The following is a 27,020-nucleotide window of genomic DNA, read 5'->3' on the forward strand; positions in this document are numbered from 1 at the left end:
ATTTGAACATTTTCCTATTACTTTATACAAAGCTTTTTGTCTAAAGGAGATAAATATAGCCTAGAAATGGCCACAACCTTCCACCCCTATTAAGGTGTACAAAACATAATATCGTTTACATAAAATCTAGTCATATTTTTGAAATACAGCAATTAAATTCATGTCTTTGTTCCAGAACCTGAGAGGTGGTGCACTTTTATCCATGAAGTGTTGTACTAGAAAAGACAATCTCATTTCGCCTGTGATCCAGTTATTGGTATCATATAAATCAGACGTAATGACGACATATGCACTAGATGTTCAAGTCTTAGCAAGTCTGCAAAGCCTAATGTTAGAAAATGTCTCTCCATAGTCAATAATGAACTTAGGGACATGAAAGAACAGGAAACTATTCAATTTACCTCCTATCGTCTATGGTGGAACACTTTTTATTCATCTTTAACTTTAGGCCATTAACAGAATGTCTTATTTTGATCTCACATACTATTCCTGTCATTATGTGGGGCACCATAATTCTGATTTCCCAAGAGCCCATTATTCATACATCATTGCATCAATATATACATCCAATATTCTTTCCTGTAAGACATTATGGCTTGCAAATAATGACACCTCCAACTAAAAGCACAGTTTTTGGTAAGTTTGGGAATTTCAACATAATTATGTTCAAAACTGGTACATGTACCAACATAGAGGCACAGTGACACAAATGGGTTACATAAATATGTGGATAAAATCTTTTAAACTTGATTTACCAGTATCTAAATCAGATATTGTATATTCTTTATTTCTGTAGAATCATTTCAACAACCTTCTACTCTGGAGAGAAAGAACATCAACCAAGTTAACACTATAGCCTGGTATTTTTATAGGAATAGAATTAACAGCAGTATGAGATGTAACTATCCTAAAACATTTTTATGCTAGACATATAAATATACCTGTTCATTGAGAAATTGATCTGTTCTCTATGAAACATATATATTACCTGTTCATTGTAGATTTCTAGGTAGGAAGCCCTAATGACCTTGTTGCCAGCCACACTCTCTGCCTGCTGGAGGAGGTAGGTAAAGGAGCGCTGCATTAACCCCACCATGTCTGGGTCAGGGTGCTTACCCCCCTCAAACTGTAAACATAGAGCTCAAACTAAGGCATTGCTCAAACTAAAACAGAAAGCAATTCTATATAAGTGCTGCTCATACTTTGAACAAGGAGCATAAATACAGAGCAACTCAAACTGTGAACAGTGAGAGCAAACTACAGCATTGCTCAAACTGTAAACAGAGAGCATAAACTACAGCATTGCTCAAACTGAAAAACAGAGAGCATAAACTACAGCACTGCTCAAACTGTAAACAGAGAGCATAAACTACAGAATTGCTCAAACTGTAAACAGAGAGCATAAACTACAGCATTGCTCAAACTGTAAACAGTGAGCATAAACTACAGCATTGCTCAAACTGTAAACAGAGAGCATAAACTACAGCATTGCTCAAACTGTAAACAGAAAGAATAAATTTTAGTAGCATTCAACTGTAAACAGAGATCATAAACTACAGATTTGCTCAAACTGTAAACAGAGAGCAAAAACTACAGTATTGCATAGTTTTAAATGTAGACAAGCTGGAACCAACAGTTTTATAGGGTATGAGGAATGTGAGGGAAAATTTACAATACAGATAGGCATAGGAGGATCTAACTTCAATTGTAGAAAAAATAGATGATTCAGAAATGACATTATGTTATGGTAAATACTTGTATAGAAATCCTAAAATTAGAATTAAATTTTCCTTCAGAAAAATTGAATGGTTTTCCTAGATAATCTGTTTTTAATAAAAAATTTAGATGTAATTTTTTTTACATCAACTTGTTTCATATTAAAAATCCCTCTCTTAAAATATTTGCAAATATTTAAAAAAATTATTCTTTGTCTGAACCTTCACTAAAATACCAGGTAGGTTCCTGATTAATCTGAATTTCAGAGTACTTTTTCTTTTACTGTAATTAAGATTTCTGTTTTGGTTTTAAGTGCAATAGATGCATTGTTTGTGCAACAAATCATAATTCTTCTCAAACATAATCTAAATCATCAAAAAATGCAGACAAGTAGCTTATCTTTAACAAACAAAGAATGATTGCATAAAATAGACCATATGGGGATAAACTATCTGGTACAGTATCAAATTTAGTCTTTACAGATAATGAAACTGACAAGGCACTTGTGTTGAATCATCTATTATGAATGTAAATCTTTTGTATGGTAAAAGTAAAATTATCCTGGATTCTGCAGCATAAGTAGTCACAAACAGCTCAAGTTAAGAAAAAAAATTAGGACTGAAAGAATCTTAAATCACAGACTTTGTAGAACTGGCAACAGGCCATATTCAGTGTGAACAGACATACACCAGTGGACAAATCTAAATTTGGCCCAGTTAAAAGTAGGTCAGAATTAAAAGGAATAATAAATCCCAAAAGACAAATCATTAATTCAGAGTTAAAATTGCTGTCCTAAATGGTTTTTTTTCTTTTCCAGATAATTTCATCTGTGGACAATTTTCCATGCACCAGTCTGATCAAACTTATTGCATTGTGGGTATGCAAGGTATTCCATAGGGGTGATCTCAAAAGTAAGATTGAGGGCATCCTGGAATAATTTGCAAAAAGTATTTACAGGTAGGTATGTATATTAATGTAAACATGAAGTTAATCAGAAATGCAATAATTTAGTAATTTAAAGTACTGGTAACCTCATGGTCATTATATTTTCAAATATTCTCCAAAAAGGTCAACATAAACGCAAGTTAGCATTTTGATTAAAGGTCACCAAAAGGTGGGGGTAGGGTTAGGAGGGGGAGGGGCAAAAACAAGGTGAAAAGTTTATAACACCTGTACAGACCTCTTCCTCATATAGCTGAAAAGAAGAAAAAAACAATGAGAAGATGTCTAAATGATAAAGTCGAGTTCTCCATTGGGAGCCCAGTGGATAGAGCACCTACATGTACAACAATGTGTAGAGAATATACAAACAGGTGTCAAGTAAAAAAACAAGCAAGCATGTCAATGAACAGCAAATCATAGGCTAGTTCATTTAATCATTTACTGCATACTCTTGGGTATAACTAGAAATCGCATGTATCAGAGTACCGGTACACAGATCTATTACATTTATACTGTACTCTTTTTAACAGTCTTATTTATTGCTGATGTTATTGGAAACATTCATTTTTCTTTTTGTTGATAATTGAAAAGAATATAGAGCCTAGTGTTAATCAATTCTATCATGCATAATAAAGTCTTAAAAAGCAATCTCAATCAATGTCATCATATTTTCTTTCAATTTTGATTAGTTCTTGCAGGGATGTACCAGTATGTACTAAGAGGATATGCAACTAATCCAAGTCTAGCAATATCTCGCGGTACCTGATTTTATTTGTCAATTTTAACTTTCAATATTTGTTATGTTAACAAATATAATGATATAAAATCTTTAAAAAGCAATCTTCAAACCATTCTAAAGAACTATATATGATAAGAGTTAAATTTGGCCCCCATAATTCGCTAATTTTTAAGTGTTTCGGGTATAATAAAATGTTATCTAATTTTTTAGAAGAGTTGATATAAAATATATTTTTCATCCAATTATTTGATTTATTTGCACTCACTGGCAGTATATGACGTCAGAAGTGACGCCATTTCTATAATTCAATCAAAATCAGCCAAAAATTGACATTTTTATTATCTATTTACGAATGGGAAATATAGAGCGCATGCATGAACAAGGAAATTTTTTGTGTCACTTATTAGTCTTGGCTAGATACATCTCTGATTAAAATATTTTATTTGTTCAAGAATGCGCTCTATGTTTTCGGATGGAAAAACTGCTTGAAAACAAGCTGTTTTACGCTAAAAATGCAAAAATGGCGGGAAAAGGTTGTCTTTACAATGTCATATTTCTAAATTGTGGGCACTTGAACCAAAATGAATATTATGTAAACACATCACATACATATCTGTACTAAGAAAACAAAGAATGATAGTAAAATGATGATGTTCATTTTAGGGGGCTATTTTAGGCCCTTATCATATATAGTCCTTTGCTATTTTCATGTTGTATCCTTTATCCAATCATAATCATGACAGAGTTTTTATATAACAATTTAAGCCCTGCACATTTGCCCCATTTCTGAGACACATAAAAATCTATGTCTGATATCTTTTTACCAGGTATCTAAATCATTTATAGCATATGATAAAATAAACATGCACAAGTAACCCCTATTAACAAGAGGTAATAAATAATCTAATAAAAAAAAACACTTTTTTAACCGCAATTAAACAAAGTTCTAAAAACTTGTCAAGGCTCGGGAGATATTTTAGGAAGTAAACATGGCAAATGTAGAAGTTGCCTATCCTGTTGTATTCATATCTGATTTTTGTTAAAATTATTTCGGGGGAAAATTGATTGCATGTACATTGTATTTAGTTTATCCTTCAGAAACACACATACTAAAGGCCTATTTGCAGTATGGTCAAATATATCTGCCCCCAAATTTACCAATATTTAAATAGTATCGTATAAAAATTAAATTTTCATAAATCAGTGTATAGTAGATGCTTATCACTTTAATCATGATTTTAGTCATCATCACTCATTCGCTGTTCATCTATGACGTCACCTAAATGACCTAATTCCTGCAAATTTGCAAACAAATGAAAATATTCTCATTTTTGCTTGATATTTGCATTCAGAAGTATAGAGCGCAGGTCTGCTCAAGTACAATTTTAACATATGTTTTTTTCATATAATTATACACATTATATTAAAAAATAGTACTTGAGAAAGCCTGCGCTCGATGTTTCCCAGTCGAAACACCCATATTTTGCTACAAAACATTAATTTATCTAAATAAGGCAATCTTTAAGACGTCATTTCTACATGATGACGTCACTGTGGTGATAACCTTATACACACTTATTTTCAATATGATTTTAACTATCTTCCACCTTATTTTTAAAGCTCTTTATAAAACTTTAATTTTTGGGGCGAAAATGCATAATACGGCACATAGTCTTTTTTCTTTCTGATCAACACTTCGGGTTGTGTTTGCAATGAATAAAATTCATTGGCATAGAAATGACAATTATTCCATAACTCACTATTATCATTCTATATACATCTCTACAGAAATGCCCCCCCAGTGATTTTGTATAATTGTACTGTACAGAATGAGATACAAGTGTTTGTAATCTATACAATCATGCCGTGCAGAGAGAGGCCACTGGTACCTTACCCCTTCACTCTTCTAGTAGCAGAGAGAAAAAAAAGTCTTATTGCAAGGATGTCAAAATTGGTGCATGCTAGCATATATCATGGAATGTCACACATTCCACACAAAACTATTCCAGCCAGTCACAAATGTTTGATTATATAGAAATGTTAAAAAGCTGGCAAAGGGCACATCAAAACAAGGTCAATGTAATTTCTCCATTGTCTTATTAACTTTTTCCTTTACCGATACTGTTAACAAAATATAAAATAATGTTTCATTCAAAAAGATCAAATTATATCATAATCCTACAAGAACAAAACACAATGATTGCTCAAGTATTAAAAAAAATCTATGGGCATTCTTATTTAATGTTTGATACACTAATACTTATATTTCTATACTGTAGTTTCATTAATATTCAAGGGTATCAATTTTCATGGATAAAGTGAAAATCACAGTTTCAAGGATACGTAAATTTGTGGCCAATGACCCTATTAATACAAAATGTAAATAGAATTGCAATTTCGTTGATAAACTTAACAATGAAATCCATGGAAATTGGTATTCAACAAATATTGATGAAACCCCAGTATTCCATGAATAGACCTAATATCTCCAAGATACCGGAATGCATTAATAGTGTTACACAGCACAGCTAAACGTTATCCCATAATTCCCAGTACCTGTTGTGGTGGCCCAGTCATGGTGTGTGTTTTCCCACTTCCTGTCTGACCAAAAGCTAACGCAGTGCAGGCATACCTGTAAAACACCAAATACAAAATATATACAGTGGAGCCTCAGATATCCGGACGCCAGATATCCGGACGCTTCACTTACCGGTCGATTTTTATTGGGAACGGAATTTTTACACAATAATTTGTCTCGTTTATCCGGAATTCCGCGTTCCGGATCCGGACGGTCAAATTTTACCACATAATACAGTTTTCCTTTAAATTTTACCTCATTTAACCGGACGGTCACATTTAAGTGTTCGGGGGCACAAAAGTTTTTTATGCGCAAGTGCAAATTGGTTTAAAAACATCTTACACTGGTTGTTGGTTTTAAACAATGCCTTCGTCCGGTAATCGGGGTCACCTGTGTCACGCTATGTACTCGCCCGAGGATATTGCGATAACCATGGATGCGACATGTTTAATTGTCGCCATTTAACTTATGAACTGTTATTGTTTGATTAAAATGTCACGAAAATTGTTTAATTTGTGTTTAAAAAAGTCATCTATTGATTGAATTAAAATTCTATTAATCGTAGTATGATTAGATCGTTTGTGCGCCTATTCATTTTAAAACGTAATTGAAATGAAATATTTGATAATTTGAGTTCTGTTTACGATAGTTATTAAGACCGCTTGGGATGTTCAGGGTATCGACATTAATTTTATAGCGTGTGTTCAATAAACAGTGTAATAATAATTTATGCCAAACATGGCCTGGATGAGTGTTCACGCTACTTGTAAAAATCGCTTGGGTGCAATTAACTCTATAGAAAGATGGATACGTAAAATTAGCTTGGGTAAGTTCTGTCAATGAAAAAATAGCTTGGACAATTATCAATAAGGGAATATATACAGATTTTCACCCATTTTCAATCATCAAATGTTGAGCAGCTTCAAACATGTCAACACCACCGGCCAAGAGAGCGAGAGTTACGATCACCGCTAGCTTGAAGAAAAAGATTTGTCAGCGTAAAGTGGAACACCGACTTTCTTCTCTTCGCTTTGTTATGCGAATGTAATTAAAATATCGGTTTAATACAGTGATTGTTATGTACATGTACATGTGTTGCATTGAAGAATGTAGTGCTAAGTTTCCTGTGGAAAAAACATACCTTAAATAATGTTTTTAACAATATTTTGATTTGTTAATTTAAAAAAATCTAAACTTTTTTTGTAGTGTTTATGGCTATCAAAATAAAATATTTAATTGTATAATTAATTTATGAGTTATGTTTATTAAAGGTAAATATCACAATTCAGATATCCGGACGCTTCACCTATCCGGACGATTTGGCCTGGGGACAAAAGTGTCCGGATAAGTGAGGCTCCACTGTATACATGTAGTTCCTGATTGTCAAGGCTGCAATAATGGGACTTGTAGAGGGATGGGGAATGGGTGTTTGGAGGAAGCGTTGATCATGAACTGCTTGTTTCCCCTTTTGATTTGATGGTAATTATTTAAGTTCATAACCATCACATTATTTAATGTAATATGCTGTTCACCAATCACCATTCATAATTACATTGCAGCTCACAGCGAACATTGCGCAAGATAATCTTTATGAAACTTATGACAAATATCAAATATATCACATAAAGTAAATAGAATCCCAATTCCTACCAGGTCTCAAATCTTATGGGGTCATAAAAAGACTTCATTAAAATAATCAAGTAATCATTCAGTTTGCATTGTTGGTAAATTTACTTTATTATTGGCATGTAGAATTAGACAGGTTATTTAAAACAGCTTTGATCATTTAAAGAAAGAAAATAGGTCAAGCAAATAACAATGTTTCAAAATCAAATGGTTCAGTTATTAGGATTTAGGTACATTAAATATATATTTTTGTAACAGAATTCTTCTTGGTGCTTTTCTAATGTTTCTGATGTACTTTTACTGTTTCCACTAGTTTTCTATAATACACAGACTGCAAGGCAAGGGCACTATGGCAAAGGTTACAGTCCCTCATACATTAATAATTGGTACAAAGTCTCAGAGGTTCAATTCAATTACAATTAAATGACAGAGAATTCAGCTATCTAAATCTTCCATCAATAATGTATAGATAATTACAAGTACCTGCTAACTGGCTGGGATATCTTTAAAGATATTCATTACAAGTTAAGGCTTGGGAAATATTCAAAGGGGGAGGGAAAGAGGGTCTAGGAGATCAAGTTGTGTGGAATCATATCCAATCCTAAATCTTGAGAAATATTTCTTATTTGACTTGTTACCAACTGGTCTTTAAAAAGATAAATATACATTGTTTTAAAAATTGTCACATAGGTGATTCCAACAAAATGCTGTAAACATATTACATTTGGCTGTGTATTCTGTTTAAAAATCAAGTACACTGCTTAATGTCATGCATATATACATGGAAATAAGTAAATTCAGAAATGGCAAAACCAAGTTGACAACTTGTAAGAGTTGAAAAGGAATTTCATGTATCATAGATGCTAAATTTAAAATATCAATAACATTTACAGTATTCAGACTGACATTTAATGTACTTTCATTTACCAGGTATTGTTTTTAACTACAAAGCATGTAAACCTAGAACATTTGTTCTTCTCCCTACGTCTTGTTTTAGATCTGGTCATTGTAAAGAGCCATCATTTGAACTGTGACAGACATCAATTAATCCAAACAGAACCCACTTACTGGAAACAATAAAACACTCAGACATAGGTCACTTCAAAAACAGGATATTTTATCAAAATTAGATACCACAAAATTTTATTGAAGTGCATTTAAACCTTGTTGAGGATATCAACCTTAGGTTAAGTACCATTCAGATTTGATGTGACCAGGAAGACAAATTTATACACCATGTGGGCTCAGGGTTGTAAGAGAAAGATGTACAGAACCCACATTTATGCTAATCTTTTATGGTTTTGTGATACTTTTTTTTTAAGGAGGGGTGTTGTGGGGGATATGGTAATGGCAGGTACTGAGGTCAAAGATGGAGGGAGATCTGGGTCAGGCCTGTGTTTTTCTGGACTCTAAGAACACTAGTTAAAGCATTACCCATTCAGAGCCATGTCAATAAGCTTCTTCATCCCCGAGTTATCAAAGACATCCTCCTGAGACGCCTCAGGCTCGAACACCACATTATACCCAAACTGCTTGGGCTGGTTAAAATTTTGAATCTGCAACGAAATAAGTATGGTTACTCTCAGTAAATCACAGAATATTATAGATCTAGTAATTACTGATAGAGTTGTTTCCATCTTTTTTCATTCTCTCTGATCAGTGTCACAAGTAATTTTACTAAAAATTACTTTCACTAGTTTTCTATAGGATATGGATAATTTAATTTTGCATTGTATTAAAGGACCAATATGAATACAGTAAAACACAAAGTGCCAAGGATGGGCAATTTTGCTTCATTATAAGCGTAATTCATTATTTTCATCAAGTTTACAACATGTAATAAAGTAACAGGGAATGAAAATCACTTGGCTGTAAGTGTTAACTCATTATAAGTAAGTTTGCTATAAGCGTGTTTTACTGTATTACTACACATTAATACAAAGTACAAGTATGTTCGATCAAATGTTCTTGCCAGTACCCAATAATACAAGCTACAAACCTCCAGCTGTCCCCCTCCATGGAACTGTGCCGTGTCAATACCCAATAATAAAAGCTACATACCTCCAGCCGTTCCCCTCCATGGAACTGTGCCGTGTCAATACCCAATAATACAAGCTACATACCTCCAGCCGTCCCCCTCCATGGAACTGTGCAGTGCCAGTACCCAATAATACAAGCTACATACCTCCAGCCGTTCCCCTCCATGGAACTGTGCAGTGCCAGTACCCAATAATACAAGCTACATACCTCCAGCCGTCCCCCTCCATAGAACTGTACAGTGCCAGTACTCAATAATATAAGCTACATACCTCCAGCCGCCCCCCTCCATGGAACTGTGCACAAAACGTGTCATTCCTGTTCTGTTCCTGAGAATTCAGAGGCCGGACCCTGGATAACAAAATAAAGAAAGGTTAAATTTCCTCTGTATAAAACCAGAGATAAACAAAATAACAAATGGTTCTATTTCCTCTGTATACTGGAAAAAATCTTGATAAACAAATTAAAAATGGTCATTTATTTACTCAGTATATAAAGTTTATTCAAAGCATTTCAATATTTCTTGGTATTTTATATTTTCACCTACATTTAACAAAAGCCTAGGATGTGTTTGATTACATCTTTACAGCTGTATATTTTAGATAAACATGCAGCAGTGATGTGACATGTATGCATATTCTACACGGCTCATTGGAACTTTGTCCTATATTGAATCCTACCCTTGTTGAAATCATGGATGCAGTTTACACAGATTTTTTCAGTGATCACAATAATAGGACAAGGTTTTTAGTACTTAATAATGACTGATGGTTTACATATGCCCCTCAAAGATCTTACTCCCTTGTCAGAAAAAAACAAATAATAGGATTGAGATGAAATTCAATGTTGATTAATTACAAGCTCAGATGTCATTCTGTGTGAAATATCAGCAATATCACAGATAATAAAGAGCAATGAGATCCCACACACTCTAACAACTGTACACAACCATAAGCAGTCCCGGGGGTAAAGGAGGAGATTCAATACCAATCTAGGTTTCTTTTGATGGAAAAGCAATCAGAACTGATTGCAATTGTCTGAATAACCTAGCTGATAAGAGTCTCTGAACAAACCCTCTACCTGGATCTCGCTAACAGAGAACCGTGTCGTATCTGTGCTCCGAACTTGACACTTGCACCAACACTTCAGCAAAATGTCTCCAAATATCTGAAAACACATTTTTTCTACCAATGCCTCTTTAATTTCCTCAAAGAATTCAATCCCCGAAAAGATAAACATTTGAATAAACTCGAGTTTCCCTGGTAAATAGGACTGACATCGTGAAGTGCTACCTTCTTGGGTGATAATAAACATGAAAGAACAGGCAAAAGGATCGTAAATTTATCAAAACTAGATTCCCGATACCCCATACTGCCTTCTTCACACTTGACAATACATGAAAACAAAATGCACATTTGGCGTGCAGGTGCATTATTGTTAACACCACTGTGAACACATAATGAAAGCAAACACAATTTGACAGCCTTTACTTTGTAATCTGTGTATCCCTTACATTAGGCAGTCCTTGCAAACACTTGAAAGAAGAGATACAAAAGCAGGGTCATTCTAGGTAAAAGATCCGAGTTCACATGCACTGCAGTTAATCAATGTATCTGGGATTAAATTACTTGCTACAACAACAAACACTTTACTACAGGAGCTTCATTCATCATTTAACCATACCATGAACTTTACATCAAACCTCTAAAGATCATACTAAAAACTGTAATGGTAAAACTAAATATTTACTGAAGCACCATGAAACACTCTGTAAACCTTTTTAATGAAGTGTTTAACAAAATGACAGGATCTTCATGTGCCGATTCTTGATTTACTGACCAAACAAACAAAATAACTTGAGAATCCTGGCACTGATCAATCAAAAATGCATTTATCATAAGCTAATAATGTCCATTATTAATACAGGTCAGAACAATTAGTTCAAAAAATTAATTTACACTATGGTCCTAAAATCATAATTCACATCTAATACCGAATTGCAAGCAGGGGTTTGCAGAGTTTGGTGAAAAGTGAAAAGTAGCACACATGCTTTTGAATTTTGAACAATTGTGGGCACAGCCTCATTATAGATGCCTACACACCCTTGATACACCTGTACAAGACTCACCTGAGGACTACATTGATGTGGTCATCCAGCTGGTCGTCGGAGGTTTCTGTGGCCGCGGCTGAGGACAGGGTGGTGGAGCTCCTGAAATCAGACGACATCACATCAAACTACGTCTCTACCACATACACTGACTGTAAATTAGTTAAGCAAACAATATTCTTGTTCTCTTGAGGAGTATGTGATACATTTAAACCTTACCGATAGCTTGTTACTTTCTATTTTCATCTTAACTATTGGGATATTTTTTTTTTTTACATTTTGTGTTATAATGTTGTAGTCTAATAAAAGCAAATAAAGATTAATATATACGTATTTTTTAATTCGAAAATAATTTGAAATCTGAGGCAAAGTAAATATCATGCATTATGCACAATTTTTTGTTACAAATATGTCGTCATATAAAACAAAACTCGAAATGTCGTACAAGAACACTAACTATATATCCACTCTTCTAATTGTCTCAAAAGAACATAATAAGTGAGCTCTATAATTTCATGTAGAGTTAAATCATCAAATAATCTTTTATTCTTAGGGGAATGCTCAGCAGAATATGTTTCATCACATAAACACTTAGGATTACTTTTTTGTCAGAACCTTTGCTGGTCAGAGTATATCGATAATATTGTTAAAAATGCATACCAAAGACTTGGCTTGTTGAAGAAGCTCAAATTTAGCATAGGAAGAAATACTTTATCAAAAATGTACATGACTTTTATTCGACCTTTAATTGAATACTGCTCTGTTGTTTGGGATGGTTGTTCGTTACAAGATGTCGAAAAATTAGAAAAAGTTCAACTCTGTGCAGCAAGAATCATCACTGGCTTACCCATATTATCTTCAAGAGAGTCCCTTTATTTAGAAACAGGTTGGACGCCTCTTTCCGAGAGACGAAAATTAACAAAATTGAGCACAATGTATAAAATTCATAATAATTTGGTACCGGATTATTTAAAAGAAATCTTCCCTTCTATCAGGACTTTAGAATCGAATTACAATACACGTAATAGAGAAGACTATACTATTCCAAAATGTAGACTAGAAATATTCAAGAAATCGTTTGTTCCTGACACGATCAATAAATGGAATAGTTTAAGTTTACTTATCAGAAACAATTCCTCCTTTACAAGTTTCAAAAGCAGTATTCAATTAAACCAAATTAAACCTCCGTCCTATTTTTGCTTCGGCAAGAGACGACTTAACATCATACACACAAAACTTAGACATAACTGTATCTTAAACTTCGACCTTTTCAGAAAAAATATTATTGAAAGCCCTAATTGCCAATGCGGATTACCAGAAGATTCTTATCATTTGTTTTTTGGTTGTAAAAATTATATCAATGCACGAAATAAATTGTTTTCAAACCTTTTGAACTTAAATCAAATTAATATTATTAATTGTCATTTACTTTTGTGGGGAGACGATTCTCTGAGTGTCAATTTAAACCAACATATTTTTTTTAGCTGTTCAGAGATTTATAAGAGATTGTGGCAGATTCGTGTAACTTCAATTTTACTGCCTAAACCAAATTCAACAGAACTTTTTATACATGTACGTTTGTTCAATAACTTAACTATATTAGTAATATCCATTTCTATGTACTTTCCATTGTAAACTACTATACAGTTGTAAATTGTTATACTTGGTAAGAACCTCGTAAGTTGTAAGAACTTGTGTTCGAACCATTTGTATATGTTTATACAATAAAATATGTTCAAACCAGAAACCAGCAGAGCAATGCTTTTCAAAGTGACAAATATAGTATCAGGAAGCTGATCATCATTATTTCATTACAATTCATATCAATAAAAGAAAACAAGTATGTGCGAATTGATTCATTTATACCAGTATATAGATCTCTTTGAAATACATGTATATAACTTAACAATGTAAAGTTAACATTATTCCATAAAATTTATCATTTAACATGTTTAAAAAATTGTGACACGATGCTTAGTGCACATTGTAAATAATGGTACCGGTATATTGCATCTCATTTGAAGTAATATTTATCAGATGATACCGGCTAGGTGCAGTTTCACCCCATCAATTAAAAATTAGGATCATATCTTGGTACTGTAATGAGTGTACAACCTTATGAGTAGTAGCATGCTAGTTACCAGATATTTCTATATACACGGTATATTTCACTGTTGTTCCTACCACTGATGCTCTAAGAATTCTGCTTTTGATCTTCTGGAATTCCTCCAGCACTTATACATGCATATGTTTAGGATTTGCAAACATTAAGTGTCAGGTTTAAATAGGAATAATACATCAACTCTGGGGATCATTATCAGCTAGCTTTTAAACCTATTGTAATTGAACTGTGGAATCAGTTCAATAGATTTTGTCCCAGACTGCTGGAAACTTGTGTATTGTTTGTATTACAGTCCATTTGCATAGAGTGTAGAATCAACCACGGAAATTGTAAAATAACAGTCACCTTACTGTCAATAATACAGAACCAATATGCTTTGGGGTAGATGGGTATTGGTCTATAACCAATGTCAGAGGTACTATACTGCATGTATCATGCGTTCTCAGCACAATTTTATCATACCATGATAGTATTAAGTGATGGGGGGGTTAGATTTGTATCGTTAAAGAAAAATTGACACAATCTTATTAATTATTGGAGTCAAGCATTTTACTCTATATGTCTTGGTCGTCAATGAATATTATTGAACAAATGTGGTTATTTTCTTATTATAAGAAATCACAATGAATTGACGATTTAACGTTGTCCATGAGATCTCAATAAAGTCAAACTTTTAACCGTGATTTGGTGATATACACTAACGTGCCAAAAGTATGCCAACTTTTCTTTTTTCCCTATATTAATTTCATTGAAAACAAGACTTATGTTTAAAAGGGTTTTTGTTGTTATTTTTTGTCAGATTTTGATCAAATTTTTATTGATTAAAGTAGATTCAATTTGTACTTTTTGACAATATACATTGAAATAGTTTTTTGACAACTCATATGCAAAATTTCATATTTTAATCACAACACGAAGATATTTTTCAAGTGCTCTATTATTATCCTTTGCAATACTAGAGCCGAAAAAATCTTACTTTGGGTTGTGAACATCAAATCTCAAGAACTGAAGGTGGGAAAAATGTTTAGGCCTAAATATGATGCCAAGAAAGCTAGAGAAATTTTGATTTATCAATCCAAGTCTTTTCAATATCGGTCAACGGGTTATTTTTAAAAGAGTCTTTGAAAAATGTTGGTTTTCAATGAAATATATAGTGAAGAGAAAAAAAATGGACATACTTTTGGCACCTTACTGTAGTGTATCTTCTACTTAACGGTGTTATAGGCCTACCACCCAGAAAGTTACGCAAAACGAGCTCAATGTCTAAATTACCTTCTTAAGTCTACAGACACTTTGTACATACTTGCGAGCATAAATTTGTAAACTCGCAAGAGAGTCCAAGGTAACCCATCACGATAATCGCTCCTACATCTCTTTGAGTGATTGCGCCATCTCATTTCTCCCTTCAAAATTGAAGATCTCTAATGATGCTGACAAGCTTTCTTGGCGGGAAATTTGAATAAAAGCAAAATTGTCTGATTTCGTTAAGGCGCTTCAGTTATCATACGAATTTTAAACAATTTGAAAATCAGAGCTGAATTCAAAGTATTATTATAAATTAAGGTCTCCAAACTTGCAGGAACCCAATTACTCAACCCTTTGAGCACGCATATGTATTGAAACAACTATTCCTTGTTGGAGTCAAAACCAAAGGAAAATTCAAGGAATGCATCCTGTATAATAAGGACATTTTGGCCCTACCTACAATTTCAACTCTGGACCGGACTGTATTTATATTCACGATCATATTAACCATTTAACCACGTGGTCCAGTCTTTCAAAAACCACTGCTATACAACCTTATAAATACTCACAATGCCTACATTTCCCACTATCACCAAGTAACCTGCAGACAATTTTTCCCCCATAAATTACATTGCAAAGAAAATATGTTGCCGCAAAATTTTAAAGCTTTTTCAAGACTAGCAATTCAAAATTATATGCAATTGATGTCGTTCACATTCCTTTGACACTGTCTGGTATTGTGGCCAGTGCCCGTTGTGGCCCTACCTTTCGTCCTCATAGTCAGACAGAACGGAGTAGGAAGACTCTCGGGGCGAGTCCTCGGGCTCAATCACCGTAAGATCCCACATTACGTCATCATAGTCACAACAGACCCAGAACAAGAAACACTTAAACAATTCCGGGCCCAAGAAAGTAAAACTCTTCAATTAACTCAGCCAGGAGTCGGAATGTTTCCGTTGTTTGGACCCATTCAAAAGCTGTACATGTGAATAAGATTAATGTGGACTGCCTTTGAGTAGTGAATAGACCTGTTATCTGGAAATTGAAACGATTACTATTTTACATAAGGACACATTGGTGGTCCGACCGATAGGCCGCCCCATAACTGCCCATGTGGGGATGACTTCACAAACAAGTTTATTTGTTTTCTAGCATTAAAGTCTGATTTATCACCAATATGGTTATGAAAGGCATCCAGCGAATTGCGATTGGGGCCAAACGACAAGTAATTTAACAGCATTTATAGCTCATTCAATGCAACAGCTCGTACTTCAGTGTACTTTGGGTCATACCTGGGATTTATCTGCAATCCCAAAGGGTAGGATCTACATACATCCCCATCAGGTAGGATCTATAAATTAGTACAATGTAACCCCTTTTAGACCATAAGCTTATCCAAGTCATACAGATGTCAACACGAAGCATGTGTATGACATCCTAATTTCACTGGATTTTGGTATTTTCTTACCATGCACAGTGGACTTGTTTGATTTTCAGTCTCCCCTGTGTTGTTACCCTTGGGGTGGTAGATTCCGACCTGGATGTCTCCGATCCCACTCTGGTGACCCTGGACTCGTTGCGGGGGGCCACGGATGACACCTGGGAGGATCGCCTGCTAGTGGTCCCTCCTAAAGGACTTCCAGTGGCGATCCTGAGCTCAACACTCTGGAGGGACATTCGGGTGGTTGACCGCTCATCCTTGCTATCCTTGTCCCGGCTGTCAGTCTCATCATTGGCATACAGAGCACTGCTCTCCACCGATCCGAGTCTAGCTTCCGGCGTATACCTCTCCACAGCCTCGCGTTCTGACAGCTTTTCTGGACTGCTTTCTGTGGTTCGGTTTGCTTTTGGACCGATTCCCTGTGATTGTGAACCCTTGTTGTTATTTGGATTATTTTTCTTACTCGACTTTTCCATGTTTTGTGAACCCTTTACATGGTGCAACAGAAATCCCAGTTATCCCACGAAGTAAACTCCGATACACTGTATATAGTCAAACAAATTTCCTTGAAACACGAAAGCTTTACTCAACTAACATAGTTTGATTTCGCATGCAGCAAATATATTGTCAACATAATGACCAAATCATTTCCTTAGCTATATGGATTAAACCACTCCGGTAATTGCTAATCTTGGATTATGTGGGTACTTTATAACCTTCTCTTTCTTGACCTTATATTAGTATTCAAAAATGAAATCCAACGACAACGGAAAAGAAAGGTAAATGAAATACGGTAGGATGAAATTATAGAACCAGTGACTGCAAACCTGGGCCGATGCTTATAACGGTAATTTATTGAATCAAAACTAAGGCAAATTTAATATTAACTTCCTTTACAATAAAAGACCGTATAAAGATAACAAAAATTTCTCATAAAGTCAAGCTGTCCGACGAGGAAATCTACCTCAAAGCGTAAAATTTAGATTAAACAATCTATTGTACGGCAAACTTTTGATATACTGATGTCAATGACCAATATTTTGACAACTTTTGAGTTTCTAAATCCGATTAATACATGTAATCCATTCTTTAAAAATAGTAATGAAAGTTATTGATGCCTTGTGGACGCCTGCCTTTAGTTAAACACAAACTGTTACTTGAAATAAGTAATTATCAAACATATTTTGAATCTGAACTTTATGAACCTATTATGGATTAAATGATTACATCATTCAACTACTGTGCCACACAAGCAGTATTTAGATTTAAATTCTAAATAAACTGGATACAATTTTTTTTTTTAAATGCAAAGAAAAATCGAGACGAAATCTATGAAATGGCGTATAACTTGTAGACAATGCCATGCAATGTAAGGATGGACAAAAACACGAGTCGGCCGTTTGGATACACCAATTGGTATCTAAGGTGTCGTCAACAGCAGCTTCTCCTAGGAAACCATCGGTCGGAATCCACGAAACCAGTTGTAGGTTTCCAAAGATTCTAGATCAGACCAAGATCTGTGAAGAAATTCAAAAACGTATGCTTGGCAAAGTCCTCTTCCATTATATCGCTGTGGTATGCAACACGGTGGATAGGATACAATCGTTCTTATGGCGGATAGATGACGGCCTGTTAATGGTATGTTATCGTGATCTGATGACACTCCGCTGAGGTTCCGAGTTGAATAGGGCATTCCTACGAACTTTGGAGTTTTCTGTTTTAAGCCCTTAAAATGCTTACAAATATTTGTCGAGGAGAAACAAACTGTCAAATCGTTCTTTAATAATCTGTAATCTGTTTGCATTTCAGCGGTGTGACAAGAGGACCTCTTAAGAATACACTGATGCCAGGGCCGGGGGACAGCGTTGTCTGTTAGATCGGCCGAGATTTCACGCCTCCCAGAGCAACACGCGCTTCGTAGGAAACCAGGTTTACCCTGACCAACCCTAAATATGTGTATACATGTATATATTACCACAGAGATGTTACTCATCTGGCGGTTCATGAGGGAACAAGCTGTCCGATTATTATATCGAACCCCTATGAACGACAAAGCATAAAAATAACTATTAAATTGGAATCTTTGTGAATTGTATACATGCGGTAATTATAGCATTATCTGCCTTAAATATGCGATTAACAAGACAGTTTTACGGTAAAAATGTTTTAAAGTACTTGTGCTAATCTTAAGTTTTGGTAGGAATGGGTACTCTTCACACTCCACCGATAAACCAGTCTCTGGTCTAAATGTGACGATCAAGGACGAAGATGTCGGTACTTTTAGTTGTCGGTGGAAATTGGGACGGTTGACGGACAGACCGGCGGACCGACTTCTAGAACAGCTTCCCGCAACGTCTTACATGGCGCTGAATAATTCATCGCACACCGGTAATGTTAATGGCAGTTCTTATCTCAACGAGAAGTGCCAATTGATTAAGATCCCGTCAGATTTTCCAATACTAGACCACTTCGTCGGCAGAGCACGGAAACCAGCCATTTGGTGGTAACATTAAGTTTGATATTATCACGGTGTTTCTTGTTTTTACCAATAACGTCCACATCTTTGTAAACAGTGCGACTCAGAAAGGACCAAATCAACCACACAACGGGTCAAATAACTAGAGATGTCTGCTTTATTGGCATTGGTTTCTTTGAATGGTTCTCGCATGTTCTTGGTCTAGTTGTTTTGCATACTGTAAACCATTTTCTTTTCTCTAGAATCTGAGATCAGATACACAAAATACAACGCGGCTGATGGAAGTCCCGTTGTTCTGTATGTATCGGTTTGACGTCATTTTGGGACACAATGAGTCGGGGATTTTGCGAGCATTGTCTGATAGAGACACTGACTACCCCGGGTAAACAGATCGCCATTATTACAAATCTACCGACAACTGATTAGGGACCGTTTCAGGACATCGACGACTGCTGCTTAATCCGGAATAGATTACGTTGATTGACAACTGCCTTTGACAGTCTTAGGTTTTCCTTTTATCTTTTAGAAAGGTCTGCGTTATGGAGACCTTTTTGTGCTTCTTTTCTTTTTTATCACCAGAAGTAAGGACGTTATGCCTCTACCAGTGTGAAAAATAAAATGCTAGAAAAACTCCATTTTCCTTATAATTAGACATAGCTTTAATATCAAATCAGATTTCCCCTATGCTTAATGGAAATACGCAATGTGATTCCTTTTTAATTCCCAACAAGACTTATTATATAACTATATATAATGAACGGATTATTTTGTATTGTATAAAATTTAAAATCGACGAGGGGTCATTTTCGCGTCAGAACAACATCATATCCATGTACACATGTTTTATATTGTGTAAATAACGCTATATAAAATTGACACCGCGGTCATATTTACGTTACATATTAAATTCACTAAATCTATCATTTGTATACGACAATTTTGATATCAAAATTCCTATAATAAACTTTAATACCTACTGTTTTCAACTTTAACCGTAAATTCATCCAAGAGATTCCGAAGAAATAGGGGTGGTTATTTTCACTTACCCAAAAGCGTTCGGTAGGGTGGATCTTCCCGTGAATTTCCCCCTTTTTTCATCCTGTTTGTCCACCCCATTGACCAGGCTACTATCACTATTTACAATCCGAAGTCCCCCCGAATTTAATCCCGACACTGCGTCCTTTGGAGTTGCATTCCGACTGGAATTCACACTTCCTGGATTCGATTGCTCCATTTTCCCCCACAATCCGTTAGAAATTCTCAAAGGACGGTCCTAAACCCGTCTATCCATTCGGAGACCACTTGGAATAATGAGGAGGGTATACACTTCGGTCAGAACACGTAGAAACGATGATGAATAATTAACAACTCAGCGGGCCGTCCGCATTAAGGAGCGGATAAATTAACCATTGTTGTTTAAATTGTAACCATTTGATGGCGAAGCGGAGAAAAATTAAATATCCAGAAAAAAGCGCAGTCGTTAAAGATTTTGCTTTTTAGCTTGAGTTTCCTGCTTTTTGTACCGATCCTTCAATAAATTGAACTCCGTCTTAACTTCACACAGTCTTTAAGTTCCCTTAGCAACAACAACCGAATCAGTGCTTGAATTGAAGACAGACCATTCTTACGGGGGTGTTCCCGTGTTCGATAAATAAGTAAGTGTCTTCATTCTAAGACTACTCCATTCAAAATAGTTTCTTTTCCTGTCCAGATTACCAACACTCTGTTCTCCCCAGAGTAAACCCACAGAAGTCCTTGGTCTGATGATGAGGTCGCACTATTGTCTCTATAGATCTACCCCGAGCATTATCTCAGCAGTGCTTCGCTGGAGGAATATAAATACACCCGATTAAATGCCCCCACGGATTTTAATTCATTGTAAAACAATAAGCACAATTTTAAGCGTTTATCATGATCCTCCGTTGCTTATCGACAACACAAACGTTTAAAGTATCGGAGATATTTTATAACCTTCTTCTTAATGCCTCTCATCATCTACAAAACTCTAGACCTTTTCCTTGCAGCCATGCTTAGAACTTTTTCTACAATTGAAAATTTCAAAAGTAGCGCACGAATCAACAGGTAGCTGGTGCGGAGTCCATTAAAACTGATCTTGTCAATGGGGACAATATAACTAAAGGCATTCTCTACTATAATGCCTTTGACATAATTAAACGCAATCAATACGCATTAATTATACATAAATACATTTGTAATTAATTATGAATTCTATTATTATAATTAGTCACCCATGGAGGCAGGGACCACGATCGCTGACACATATGCAATCAGTTTATAGTTTAGAAGACTTTTATCGTTTTATACGTCATTTCATGACAACTATCTTTTTTAAAAATTAAGATAATTGATTTTAGGACAAAAAATTCACCAACCAGGGAATGTTTGATGCAGATATTTTTCGATAAATTGCGCTTCTCCCATGCAGTATATAAAGAGGTTAATCATATGTCACATTGACCCGTGGAAGTCAGATTAACTGATCAACACTTCGGCTTATCTAGGTTTCGGCTTATCTGGGTTTCAGATCAGGTTTAGGCGTCGCTGCCGAAGCTTACTCATCACGTGACTGCTCAGATGTGATGCTACGATTAAGCAGTTTTAGGCCCACGTCACGAAAAATGTTGTCACACGGTAAAAGTATTAGTATCATAGGCTTAAATAAGATACAAGGAATGGTCTGACAAGAGAGTTTAACGAAGAAGCTTTAATTCTTAAGTTTCGGAATACTGAGATGAATAAAACAATCGACTAGTGTCCTTAGACGCCCTCTCTGTCGTTCTGTAGTCCCGAACTTTCTCCTAATGATTCTCTGATAAAGGAATGAATCTAAAAAGATTGTTCTTCCAGAACTTTTCACTCACTTGCAAAATTCCTGCAATGTTGATTAAAATCTCAATTATAATTTCAAATGCCCAAGATCTAGCGTTAAACTATGCGGGCGGGTAATTGTTAATTGGAGATCGCACTTTAACCCTCTCCATTTCAAAATTAATATTTATCGGGCTAAATCTACAAAGGAGTCCCCTCGGGACCTAAAAAAACAAATCTAAACAACCCCAAATCGTTTTATTTACAGACCTTTTGCAGTGTTAATTTATTAAACAAATACATTGGAACGAGAAGTGCTGTATTTCATGCTATGGGTGTGTTTGAGTAGACCCATGCGAATTCATGAATCATACAATTTTAAATTTGTAACAGAAATGTTTAATAAAAAATTAATTATTGATTTTTTTATATTCATCATTTGATTTGACTGATAATAAAAAAAAATTACGCAAAATGCGCGCGCACGACAGACCTGGAAGTCTATTAAACAACAGACAATAAAGATTTGAGGGAAACACTTTGCTAGTAACAAAGAGCCTAACCCGGTTTAAACTTAATTGACCATTGATTTGGCATCTATCTTCCACATGTTAATCTACACTATTGACCACCTTAAGACTCCACAACAAAGAATCAAATTTAAGCGAAAACACGATGTAATAAAATTAAAATAAATTTCCTTTCATGTCAGTGAATGTTCCAAATTTCTTATAATAAACTTTTTAATGACAGTATAAATGGAGAACCAACTCCAGGCATGTCCCGGAGAGAAAGATCTCCAAAGACACTCATGATCATAGTCATCTTCCCTGGCAAGGGATTTGCATAAAAGAGGCACTGAAGACACCAATGGTGACCCAGTCACTCTCCATGAAGCCTTGTTTCGTCAGTCCCTGACAGAGGTTACACAATGGGACTGTCTGTGGACTTTGCTGAGAGGGCTTACTATCAATCACGCGAGAAGCAAATAGTCTCCATGTCTACTCAATTTATTATTGCTCAAAATTAAATACAAAATGCAATACCTTAATCATTAGATAAAACAGTATCGACATACTGGGGCGAATTTCTCAATAAAAACGTCTCAATAGCAATCTGAAAGAGAGAAGATCATCAAGAGACGACATAGAATGGGTCACGAGAGTTCCACCCGTGTTGGTTCCGCGAGGAGACAGGTACCCGGACATTCGTCAATGACCACTTAATCAGGAAAAGTATTTCACCAGCATTTCGGTACTTTTATTTCAAATTAAAAAAAAAATAACCAGTACTGATATTTTTTACATTAAAGTGTGAATAACACTTGAAATGATACCGCTGATGGACTGACGGACAAAGTCAATACTTACAGACTTGCATTGGATATTATGCTGTATTTCCGGTCCATGGAAACTAACGAAACACGTGATTCCCTCCTGTTTTTCATGTCCGTATTGTTTTCCAAAGTCATTGCATTTTCTTGAAACTATTGGAAAAGTAACAGTTATACGGTTATTGCATGATCTCAATATTTGCATTGTTTCTAATTTTAACACTCGTTAAAGTTGCAAGCCTAGACATTTTAATTTGAAAGTTTTGAACGGTGCGGTACGAGAACCATTAAATCTTACTTTTGTGCCAATTTAGACAGAAACTTTAAATTTATCTGTTTTCTTTGTTAGAGCTCGATCCTTCTTGTTGTCGATACACTGTCACAAGTTGTTACTGGCCAATTACACAGAGTTACCGAGTGCTTCTTCGGCGTCAGAACAACAAACCCTCACAGACACTCAACCCTAACAGAGTACACAGGTCTTAAGCGAAAGGAAAAGTTGCATTTTGCAATCAACCGTCATTTTTACGGGAGATAGATGATAAATCTGTTCTTCAGTGGTAACAGTATTGAAATTGTTACGTTCTTAAATTGACGGCATAAGAACGGAAACTTTTTACTCTTTGATCTCCAAGCTTAGTGGGGTCTATCGTTTTCTCTGTCTCTAGTCATTTATTTTGTGAACAGGATTAACTCCGAGGATTTCCAGTGCAGAATAATCTTTTTCAGATCATTTTATACCTATACAGTTTCTCTACAGATGAAAAATTGACATAACTTTTAATCTTTCGTATGTGCTAACAGTTCATCCTGCGTCATTTTAGGGTCTTATCGTAAAGTAAGATGAACTAAGTTCTTTTAACACAAAAGTTTGACACAAACAAAATAGGTTTTGTCATTCGAATGTTACGTTATTAGAAAAATAGTTTTACTCACCCAATCGGGATGCTGTATGTATTTGCAGAACTCTCTATTTCCGGGAAACAGGAATGTTTGGACTGTCTCTACTCAGTGCAACATGTTTGAATGTAGTCGTGGAGTTCCGATACACACTCCTAGACCTTCACTTAAGTGTCCCACTGTGGTCATGTTGTCTTAGACAAACGTCGGAAATAAAGAAAATTGATCCACTCGGAGTTAAACCCCAATGTCAACTTTTTAGTAGTTTAAAGATCGTTCCAAGTTAAGTTTGAAAAGTCCACATAATCAAATGAAGGAATTACTGCTTCATTTTAAATGTGTTGACTCAGGGACCAATTTAGAGTAAAATCAATAGAAATGATTAATGAAACACATCAAAATCAATAGTCACGTGTTAATTTTATTACCGCCGTCTATAATTGCATTGTTGCTGAAGTAACGTGCGTTAGAAATCACGTGCGTAAGAAGTTAAGGTTTGTTTCCGCTGTGCATAGTGTTTAGTGTAGTAATCAATCTGTGATATTGATACCGTGTAATAAAGAATTAACGTTGTATTCCTTTATTTACAGAAGTTGATGATATGCAAAGAATTCAAGCCGAGAGGATGTTTAGCCACGTACTTGTAATATACATGGACTTTTGTTAGCGGGGGGAGAGATACTCTCCATCCGTCACGTAACATTTCGATTATTATCCCAAAATAAATAGTAAATTCAACGTAAATTGATTTCATGTCATAATATTAATGATTTTTATTTTCTTTCTTGTAAATTAAAATTTTGATGACAAGATTCTTTCAAACAGAAGTCTACAATATCTTTGATGGAATCAAATTTTGTCTGAATATATGTAAATTCAATATGTTATACGGGTTACAAAATCAAAAGAAATACGACTACTGTTTATAAAATAGGAGAGTGGACCATATCATGTATTTTAATTTTTGTCATTAATGTACATATTTTTCGAAAAGAATGCATTTGTGCTGGGCATTACATCTACACATTTTCAAAGTATATGTATTTTTCCAGTGAATGCTATTTATATAACACTTTTCTTCTTCTGTTTGACACAACGTCTCAATCGTAGAAATAATGGCATTTGTAACCAATTTAATTTGATTTACATGGATTGTACATACGGTCTTCTTTTGAAACATAGTTTCATCAGTCAATTTCAAATGGATGGTGGGGATTAGTTTGATACTTTGCAAATGTATTTCTAAATTTTTGTTGTTATAAAACCTTTTCATAACAACATATTTTCCTGCTTTGTTTTGTTGTTTCCTTTGGTCACCGTGATTAGCACAGTTTTCACTTATCAGTCAATATCTTGTCTGCTTCTGGAAGGTCTCGCGTTCGAGACAGAGATGCACATATATGCATATTTATAACTATTTTGTTGAATGCCAAAAAGACTTTAAATGGTTGCATTTTTTATAAAGATCGATCTTGATTGCGATACAAATCCACTTCATTGGAATACAAGGTTAGAAACAAAATATTCCATCTTTAGTTCTGAACAACCTTAAAAGAGTACAGTATTCACAAAGAAGACTTCCTATTCGTTGATTGTAAAGCATTGAAAGTCATTACAATAAAGGTTTGCGTTGAACAAAGTCACTTAATTTTTTATGTTTAAAAAAATCAAAAAGTTGTTATATAAGGAATAAGGAATCATTCTTTGAATATTATGAGGTGATAATTTTGGTCCGGGCGTGATCAAATCCAATAAAACCCTGCTGGCGCCTCAATTTGGCTTTATGAGTTATATAGTACAAAATCGATACGTAGTGTTATTACAGGCATAGACACTGGAAAATGTAAATATAGTTTTATATTCGCTGAATGTTAAAACTTTAATGTAATACATATTCAGGTGATGTACAGTATGTGGGTGTTCAAATGGCATATATAGTTATAAGAATAAAACGCCTTTTTTAAATATTTTTGAGGTAATTTCTGACATAAAAAAATGAATTCGTAATATCAATAATTCGAATTCCTGACATCAAAAACTAATTATTGATATGAAAACTAGTCCTCTTTTTCTATCATCTTCGTCATCTTTTGAAAATCTGAAAAAAAAAGAAAAAAAATGTAATGTTTTAAGTCTTAGAGATGTTTAGGTTGAATATAATTTTAGAAAAAAAAATCTGCTATTGAAAGACTTTCTGTATTCTTGCATTTGTTTTTACAGTTGATATTTTCAGAACCAAAAGAACAATTAATATTCATTGCCAAAAATGATTCATATTGATATACATTGGATAGATCACTTACTTGCTATAACATGCAGAGTTCCGTAACCGACTGGAGTGGAGATTCCATGTTCCGTCTCCAGCCATCCGACCCTTTTATTCAAGACTCTCGGAATGCTGACCGGAACCTTCATATCATCTCCCCTGTCGTTTAGAGCTCGAGTGAGATTTCCTGGTCAGCCACCTTTAGATCTGGGTCAGTTTGTTGACATTTTATATTTTTGACTTCGTCGGTAGACCTTTGGGACAATTTGAAAATTACTGGGCACAATGTCTTATTAGGGGCTTTAAGGTAACGTTAATTAAGATTAAGACATACAAGCGCTTGTTAATATACTATAGGGTGAGCTTTTATTACAGAAACAAGCGCCGGTGATCTATATGCAGCAATATCACCATACATGTCTGCACACTCAACAAGTGTTCATTCTGATAAATAAAATAATTTGAAAATTATTTAAAAAAATGATATGAATTTTTCAACATATCGTACAGTACCCGATAGTCTTTTCAACAATTGCTCAGAAAAAATAAAACACCGATAAAGTCGCAAATAAAAAACACTTCAAATATGCAGAATGACCATTAAAAACCAGAGCCGTTACATTGAATGTTGAATTGGTGTCTGAATTGTTCTTACGAAAGGTT

At 34.8% G+C, this 27,020-nt stretch overlaps 1 protein-coding gene and 1 long non-coding RNA gene across 9 annotated transcripts in view; one reads left to right on the forward strand and one right to left on the reverse strand.

Moving 5' to 3' along the window:
• LOC105329973 (kinesin-like protein KIF12) overlaps nucleotides 1-24,330 on the reverse strand; it is a 44,716-nt gene extending 20,386 nt beyond the window's left edge. Inside the window, exons 1-8 of one of the 8 annotated variants that reach the window (XM_066080381.1) lie at nucleotides 24,128-24,330; nucleotides 23,229-23,344; nucleotides 11,767-11,847; nucleotides 9,911-9,989; nucleotides 9,036-9,157; nucleotides 5,954-6,029; nucleotides 2,897-2,911; nucleotides 989-1,126 (exon numbers count right to left, since the gene is read on the reverse strand). In XM_066080381.1, the coding sequence (XP_065936453.1) occupies nucleotides 989-1,126; nucleotides 2,897-2,911; nucleotides 5,954-6,029; nucleotides 9,036-9,157; nucleotides 9,911-9,989; nucleotides 11,767-11,847; nucleotides 23,229-23,329 (612 nt within the window). In that variant the 5' untranslated portion in view covers nucleotides 23,330-23,344; nucleotides 24,128-24,330. Of the gene's footprint in view, nucleotides 1-988; nucleotides 1,127-2,896; nucleotides 2,912-5,953; nucleotides 6,030-9,035; nucleotides 9,158-9,724; nucleotides 9,762-9,910; nucleotides 9,990-11,766; nucleotides 11,848-15,139; nucleotides 15,243-15,877; nucleotides 16,013-16,580; nucleotides 17,030-20,075; nucleotides 20,855-23,228; nucleotides 23,345-23,489; nucleotides 23,628-24,127 lie in introns of those variants that run through there. The other 7 variants (XM_066080382.1, XM_066080379.1, XM_066080376.1 and 4 more) reach the window with 7 other exon arrangements.
• On the forward strand, nucleotides 16,202-19,750 carry LOC109618962 (uncharacterized). Its single transcript, XR_010712410.1, has 3 exons — nucleotides 16,202-16,456; nucleotides 16,610-18,191; nucleotides 18,363-19,750. It is a non-coding gene; the product is annotated as an uncharacterized lncRNA (long non-coding RNA).
• Nucleotides 24,331-27,020: the final 2,690 nt, after the last annotated feature.

Source organism: Magallana gigas, chromosome 3, assembly GCF_963853765.1.
Source record: "Magallana gigas chromosome 3, xbMagGiga1.1, whole genome shotgun sequence".
Taxonomy (NCBI): domain Eukaryota; kingdom Metazoa; phylum Mollusca; class Bivalvia; order Ostreida; family Ostreidae; genus Magallana; species Magallana gigas.